The sequence below is a fragment of the Rattus rattus genome, chromosome 5 (assembly GCF_011064425.1).
Source record: "Rattus rattus isolate New Zealand chromosome 5, Rrattus_CSIRO_v1, whole genome shotgun sequence".
Taxonomy (NCBI): Eukaryota; Metazoa; Chordata; class Mammalia; order Rodentia; family Muridae; genus Rattus; species Rattus rattus.
Window position 1 is genome coordinate 82,015,450 of NC_046158.1, and position 8,704 is coordinate 82,024,153.

General features: G+C 37.5%; 1 protein-coding gene across 1 annotated transcript; it reads left to right on the forward strand.

The window, feature by feature from the left end:
• Positions 1-4,172: 4,172 nt before the first annotated feature.
• LOC116901697 (olfactory receptor 50-like) lies at positions 4,173-5,111 on the forward strand. Its single transcript, XM_032903826.1, is given in 1 exon segment — positions 4,173-5,111. A coding segment is annotated over 1 exon segment (939 nt).
• Positions 5,112-8,704: the final 3,593 nt, after the last annotated feature.

Here is an 8,704-nt window from a genome sequence, read left to right on the forward strand (position 1 = left end):
GATTGATTGTGTAGGTCCTTTCTCACAGTGGGCACAGTTGGCACTGTGCAATTCCCTCTTAGTTCGGACTGTGGGCAGAAGGTAGTCTCCTCTGACTTCTCAGGAGTGTCTACTCTTCTCAGGGTCCAGCTCTCTCTCCACGGGATTTGGGTGCAGGAAGCTGTTTGGCTCGTTTCGTTCGGTCCTGGGTGCAGACAAGAACTGTGGATACGGAAAATATCATCCTGAGTGAGCTAACCCAATTACAGAAAGACATACATGGTATGCACTCATTGATAAGTGGCTATTAGCCCAAATGCCTGAATTACCCTAGATGCCTAGAACAAATGAAACTCAAGACGGATGATCAAAATGTGAATGCTTCACTCCTTCTTTAAAAGGGGAACAAGAATACCCTTGGCAGGGAAGAGAGAGGCAAAGATTAAAACAGAGACTGAAGGAACATCCATTCAGAGCCTGCCCCACATGTGGCCCATATATATACAGCCACCCAATTAGACAAGATGGATGAAGCAAAGAAGTGCAGAAGTGTAGATCGCCCTGGAGAGACACAGCCAGAATACAGCAAATACAGAGGCGAATGTCAGCAGCAACCTCTGAACTGAGAATAGGACCCCCGTTGAAGGAATCAGAGAAAGAACTGAAGAGCTTGAAGGGGCTCGAGACCTATATGTACAACAATGCCAAGCCACCAGAGCTTCCAGGACTAAGCCACTACCTAAAGACTATACATGGACTGACCTGGACTCTGACCTCATAGGTAGCAATGAATATCCTAGTAAGAGCACCAGTGAAGGGGAAGCCCCTGGGTCCCTAATACTGAACCCCAGTGAACTAGACTGTTTGGGAGGGCGGCAATGGGGGGAGGGTGGGGAGGGAACACCCAGAAGGGAGGGGGAGGGGGATGTTTGCCCGGAAACCGGGAAAGGGAATAACACTCGAAATGTATATAAGAAATATTCAAGCAAAAAAAAAAAAAAAAAAAAAAAAAAAAAAAAGAACTGTGGATACTGGTGGCTGTCTGTTCCTATATTCCTGTGTCCAGGGGCACTTTGCTGTTTCCCCTTGCCAAGGATGTGGGCAGAGGTGTGCAGAAATGGCAGTCTGTCCTGCGGTCTCAGGATGTCTGTACTCCTGGGTGTTCAGCTCTCTTCCCCATGGGATTTGGGTTCAGGGAACTCTAGCTTTCTTTTTAACTGCTTTTATTACCATATAATTTATCTAGATTATTCCTTATTAAAAATATCAATTTTATTTGTTGTCAACTTTTTTCTGCTCTTATGAACAAGGGTGTTACAAATTTTAATCAGCATTCACTTGTACATGTGCAAAGATCATTGGGTGTAAATTTAATACCACAATGCTCACCTGTTGGAAATATATATTTTTAGTTTTAACTACTACTAGACTATTTCTTTATAGAAGTGTCTAAGATTTCCAACTAACATATTCAGTATCTATATTCAAGAGTAAATTTCCAATTATTTGATGTGCAAAGAAAGAACTCGTTATATATTTCCACATTTTCCCCTCTTATTATAAAGATTGACCATTTTTAGCCTTGATAAAAAGCCCATTTATAATCATTATCCCCCAAATTATATTAGGATCTGTTTTCTACTGTTTTGTGCCTGTATACTAGTGTATTATGATATTAAATATCAATTAATTGCAGACATCATGTTTTAAACAGGACAAAATCTTTTTATGGTTGCTACCTGTATTTCTGAAGCATGAAGGGACTTTTATACTTGCTTCAAAATGTTCTTTTCCTAAGGGAGTCAATGATAACAAAACAATTTTATCCTGTATGCTTCTAATTTGGATCTGGGGACAGAAATTACACTGAAGATTCCCTACATGATTTTCATAATTAGAGCTCACATGGTCTACCTGAAGATGTGGACAAAGTATAAGTTTATATGTCTACAGTATCTGATTCTTAACTGATTCCTCTTCTGTTGCAATGGATGTATGCTTGCTTCAGATGTTCTAGGTCTTTCACATATTGTGTTACTTCTCAAGAAAAAATGGAAGAATTTTCCTGTAATTTTTAGCTAAAGGTATCTGTGTATATCATCTAAGTTAGCTTGTCAGATAAGCCATAGAGTATATATTTATCAGCATCACAGCATGTGTTTGGGTCTCTCTCCATGCTTCTCTGTCCCTCTCCCTGTTTCTGTTTCTTTCTGTCTCTGTCTCTTTCTTATTGTCATTTTCTGTGTTCATAATGCATTTCAAATTTTAACGCTTACGTCATCAATTAGCAAACAGTCCCCTATATAGTAATTTGCCTTGCACTCGAACCTGCCCAAACTTTGATATAAAAGGGCACCTCCTCCCAAAAATCCTCTCCATAGAAATATTTTTCTTAAACTTATACATTTTTTGTTCACATTTAACTTTAACACACATCTTTTGTGTGTTTTCTTCACCTCTTTCCACATCTCTGTGAATTCTGCTGATTAAAATAGGCACCGATGTTCATATTACAGTTAGTATTATTGGCTTCTCAAGTCTGCTTTCTACCCGCCAGTCAGCAAGCCATTTCGTATTTTGTGATACTTCATTCTCTTGCATGTTTATATTACTGAACAGATAAAACCTTTTTATTCTAGCAAATTAAACATATCTGCCTGCTTCTTACATATTTGCCAGGCTTAACTTTCTGTGATTAGCAATTACCTTGGGTTTTCCTTTTTCTCAAAGCCCCTAGCCCTGTCCTACCAAATACTTGCCTAGAGACACGTTTTTACAATCTTCCTATGTATGTTCTTCCACTAAAGACTCTTCATAGAACGTATATCAGCTTCTTCATCACTTTGGCCTTTTGCAACTTGACATTTTCTGAAAACCATGGATGTCTGTTTCTATAAACTAATTTCTCAATATATTATATATAGTATATAAAATAACATAAAATATTGCTTATTGCAATGTTCCTCAAAATAGCAAAGTATTAGAAACAATCTACCCATACACAAATAATTAACATTTTCTTTGTGATAAAGTAATTATTACTACAGATATATGAGTAAAAAATTAGTTAAAGTTAAATTCAGGCAATATCACATTAACTGATTTTTTTATATACAGAGTGAGATGGATTATGTATAGGTACTTTAAAGATGGTCTTAAAATCTGGAAAGAGTGATGAGGCAAATAGATAGCTTCTAATCAAGGGATGTACTGGCCACTAACCAAGTCTTCACACAGAATATAACAAGGAACTCTCTCAGCTGCTAGGATAACAACTCTAATTTTATCATGTTCCTTTTCCTATTATTTAGTGATTGTTCACACAAATGGGGTGATTAAATGAGAAAGAGTGGAATTCTAGTTTAGGGACAGAGTAAATATGCAGGAAATGCATGAAAGTAACAATTTTTAACTTAAAAACCCAGATTATGAATAAAGCAGGCAACATTTGCTTTTCCTAGAAAAACACAAAGAATTTTCTTGGCTGAGCTGAGTGGCTAGAAAGTCAAGTATTTCCAGGTATTCTACAGACTTGCAGGAGATGACTATGTTTGAGCTGAAGATGTTCATATGGACTCAGGGTCATTTTATCTAGCATAGGAATGGTGATGGAAGAATGAGAACATTGATTGATAAACAGTGTTATTATGGGAAGAACTAATAACTACTTGCAAGATGCAAGACTCATGCACTTAATGCTTTGACCATCTGCATATGCTGCTTCCACTACTTCTCTAGATCTTGGTTTATCACAGATACTAAAAACTCCCTGGGTTCAACCATCTGGATTCAATTCATAGAAAGAAAGCATTAGGCAAGTGTATTCAAGAAAGTTTAAAAGTGATCAACGACCACTGCAATCTGATTTTTGTACTTACTGGTACCACTTTACATGCCAAATTCTTAATCTAAAGTTGTCTTGGTGAAATTCATGCTCATTGACCTGGAACTGGGCATGATTTGATAATTGTTCTGATGGTTTATTGGTTCCCTCTAAAACATATTAGTTGCTTTCAAGATGGGCAAATCGTATCTCTTTCCAAAACATCACAGCCCATTAATGTCACAACAATCTTCATATTGTGGTTAAAACAATCAGTACTGGTGATTCATTAAATGTTCCCACAATGTAATAGTAAAATCACTTCTCTTTTTTCCCATTTCTTCTTTCACCACAGCAGAAGAGAAAATGCATGAGGATGGATAATGATAGCACTGTGTCTGAGTTCATCCGCCTGGGGCTCCCCATCAAGCCAGAAGAACAAGGCATGTACTCTGCCCTCTTCCTGGCCATGTACCTGACCACAGTGCTGGGGAACCTGCTCATCATCCTGCTCATCAGGCTGGACTCTCACCTCCACACCCCCATGTACTTCTTCCTCAGCCACTTGGCCTTCACAGACATGTCTTTCTCATCAGTCACAGCTCCAAAGATGCTCATGAATATGCTAACACACAGTCAGTCCATCTCATATGCTGGATGTGTTTCCCAGGTATATTTCTTTTCAATTTTTGCTGATATCGACAGCTTTCTTCTGACATCCATGGCCTAAGATAGGTATGTGGCTATCTGCCACCCTCTGCACTATATCACCATCATGAGTCAGAACTTCTGTGTCCTTCTAGTAGTTGTATCCTGGGCCCTATCATCTGCTAATACCCTTGTGCACACCCTTCTCTTTGCTCGACTATCCCACTTTAGAAACAATACCATCCCCCACTACTTCTGTGAAATCTCTGCCTTGCTAGAGCTGTCCATCTCTGACACCACCATCAATGAGCTTGTCATCTTTCCTTTAGGTACAGCGATCATTACCGCGCCATTCATATGCATTCTGGTCTCTTACGGCCGAATTGGAGTCACTGTCCTGAGAACTCCTTCTATCAAGGGAATCTGCAAAGCCTTGTCCACATGTGGTTCTCACCTCTCTGTTGTCTCTCTGTACTATGGAGCCATTATTGGGCTATATTTTGTCCCCTCATCTAATAACACTAATGACAAGGATGTCATTTTGTCTGTGATATATAGCTTGGTCATACCCATGCTAAATCCCTTTATCTATAGTCTTAGGAATAGGGATATTAAAGGAGCTCTGAGAAATATCTTCAGCAGAAAACTGTGTTTACAGTAATTGGCATGGTCTTTCCTGTTAAAATCCCTACTTCCTTCTCCTCTTCTCCCATTTATCCTTTGATCTCTCTCAGGAAGTTTTCCTGAGGCTCTCTTTCCTTCATTGACTTCTCCTTGCATACTTGTCATCTCTATTAAACATCTTTCTTACATTCAATATTTTGGGAATGTTTCTCACAAATTACATATTTTTCTTTGGATTGAAATATTTTGTTCGTATAATTATTACAAAGTTTTTTATTAGCTAGGTTCCTAGCTTTCATATCAAATATTCTTTTAGAAAAAATACCATTCCTCACTACTTCTGTGAACTCTCTGCTTTGCTGAAGCTGTCCAGCTTAGATACAATGTCACTACATGTCACTACATGTCATTACATGACAAAACTATCTCTTCTTTAGATTTGTAATTTATTTATGTTTCATTTTATAATGCAGCATAATTTTTGGCAATATCTCTATTAATATTTATTTATTTAATGCATATTGGTGTTTGGTCCACATGTACATCTGTGCACCATGTGTGTGCCAAGTGCCTGCAAAATTCAGAAATGGGGTTTACAGATAGTTGTGAGCTACCATATGGGTGCTGGAAATCAAACCCTTTGTCCTTGGGAAAGCAATTAGTGCTCTTACTTTCTGCACCACCTTTTCTGCCCTATTTTCATTTTTTTTCACTTTTTATAATTAATATTCAATTGTGGCAGACATTTACAGGCACAATTTATGTGATGTTTTCATGTATGTAAATACTCCATACTATCCAAATAAAAAATAACTATAGTAACTTATTCAAATTCCCACTGTGTCTTAGTATGAAGTTGTTTATTTCAGCCTCTGGAGGTAATACTAGTATTTATAATCACTGCAATGTGACAGATATGAAAACACGTATTTTTCCTGCTTAACCAAAATTTGGTACCCACTGAACAACCTATGCCCATCTTTCTTTTCCATTTTATTTGTAATCTTATCAATTTTCTTAACATTTTTATTATTTGTATTAGTGTGGTAGCAACCAGTTACATTTTGTTTTTTGACAAGTGCTTTGCCCTGGTCATGAACTAAAATGAAACCATATTCTGTAAAAGATAAAAACAAGGATAAGGGCAAGGCCTATGTGGAGCATGATGGTTCTGGGAAGAGGGAATAAGCTGAGGCACCTACTGACTGGACTGTGACATGAGTCTCCAGGGAGAGCAATGGTTTATGCACAGTTTTTGTATCCTAAGGAGAAGGCTCTGCTTTTCTGAGTGGGTGATGAAGAATGGCTAGGTAGATATCAGGAAGTCTCAAACCCTTGGATTGAGTTCAAGCATATCTGCAGAGAAGTTTAATCCAAATCTATTTTATTATGGAACAAAGAAAGAAAATTCCTTGGTCAACTAAAAAAAGTCACATCCTGTGAATTGACTTTTGCCTGTGGTCCCTGAGAATCAACCTCTGAATTAAGCATAGGGACTTAATTCAGTTGATAGACGTTGACGGTAAGATATGTTACTAAAGTAGAACAGGAGATTTTAACAGCTAGTTAAAGGCAGCTCAGCTAGCACTTAGCAGAACTAAAGCTACTGTGAGTATTGGCTTGTGTGCAAGTGTGTTAAAAATTCTGCTAATTATTACTTTTAAGACAAGCAATATTTTATACACTTCTTGGACATTTTATTTAGTCATTACCCAGCTTTAGAAATGATATTAAACAGGTAAGTGATATAAGCTACACATAATTTAGATATATGTGCTGTATGATGTATTTGCATTCATAAACCTATAAAATTTTAGTGATAATATTTAACAAAATACTCATTAATCTCTAGACTTTGGTAGTAGAAAAATGGCAGTATTGCTTGCGGATTTTTCTTTGTTCTCTCCTCAGTTGTATCATATTGTCTTTTGAAGGTAATCCATTTTTTGATTAATTTCAATATTTGCCTAAACAGTTTTAAGAGTTCTGCATAGGCTGCTCAAATTTACCTGGTCTAGACTTTTGTTTTTATAAAAGCAATGACTATATTTGTTCTTCTGGCATTTTCCTCTTTTGTATCTTTGAGAAAAAATTATATTTTCATATTCTGCTTATCTTTGCTTTCAGTGTCTGGTGGTTTGAATGAGAATGGCTTCTATAGGTCCATATATTTGGATACTTTGTCTCTAGTTGGTGAAATTGTTTAGGAAGGATTAGGTGGTGTGGTCTTGTTGAAGAAAGACTGTCATGGGGCGGGCCAGGCATTGTAGTTTCAAAAGCCTAGACCATTACCAGGGTTGCTCTTTTTATCACTTCCTGGTGAATCAGGTTTAAAAGCTCTCAGCTGCCTCTCCAGTGCTATACCTGCCTGCTTTCATGCTCCCCATAATGAAGGTTGTGGAGTTTGCAAATCTGAAATGGTAACCTCCAAATAAACTCTAGCACCTACTAACTTTGTCTGCAAAATAGATTATAGAAGCCAGTTTGAAAAAGTTGTGATTTTTTGTATGATAACCAAGAAATTTTAAAATAAAAAAGCTAACAACAATGATCAGTAGCTTTGAATGCATGATTAGTATACATGTATATTTAGTATAGAGGGAGTGAGAGGTGAATTGGTTGCACAGAATGGACTATAGAAAAGAAATTACATTTTATATGATGCTGTAACTGTGGATAAATATTGTTATGTAATTTCAAATCTAAATGGACAGAAGGCAAAGCAAAACGAAAACAGAAAACACAAAAACTCTGCAGAATATAATACTGAACACTAGGAAAAATTTAATAAATCATTATAAACTAATATTAATTCGAATGGAACTGATGTACTATACCAATACAAACTGTTAATATTGGTGTTTTAGTACTGTTCTACTGCTATACTGCTATGAAGAGACACTACAACTTAGACAACTCTTATAAAGGAGGTATTTAACTTGGGGCTTACTTACAGTTTTAAAGTTAGCCCATGGTCATAATGGCATGTAGCAGAGAGGTATGGCATTGGAGCAATTGCTGATAGATTTATATCCTGAACAACAGAGAGAGAGAGAGAGAGAGAGAGAGAGAGAGAGAGAGAGAGAGAGAGAGAGAGAGAGAGAGAGGGAGGAGACTGGAACTGGCATGGGCTTTTGAAACTTTAGAGCCCACTTCCTGAAGTGAAAACTTAAGGGTTCTTTGGAAAGTCAGTTATGTTGGATGGTGTTTTGCTGGGGCAAACATGTGAAGGAACATTTAGCTGAAGTAGACACAGATGAAAGCTAAGGCAGACTGATGAAGGAAGGTTTCTCTGAAACAGACTCAGGAAAAAGGATGTTCTGTTAAAGCAGGCACATGAAAGGACATGTGATGAAGGATTCTTCGCCAACAACATGTATATATTTGTCCACCTTGCATTGTGTAGTTGAGCATTTGTCAGGATTCCATAGAGAGAAGTGTACCAAAAGTCTTCTGGTGGTATTCTGCAGTTTCTTGCTGCCTCTGCAGACTCAGTCTGATTGGCAGAGTGATGTCAGTTGAGACAGACACATGGACTGAGGCAAGACCCATGGCAACATGTGATGTTTGGAAAGAGTATAAGTAGAACTTGATTGATAGTGATGGAGTCTGGTAGCTTGCTTTGCCTAC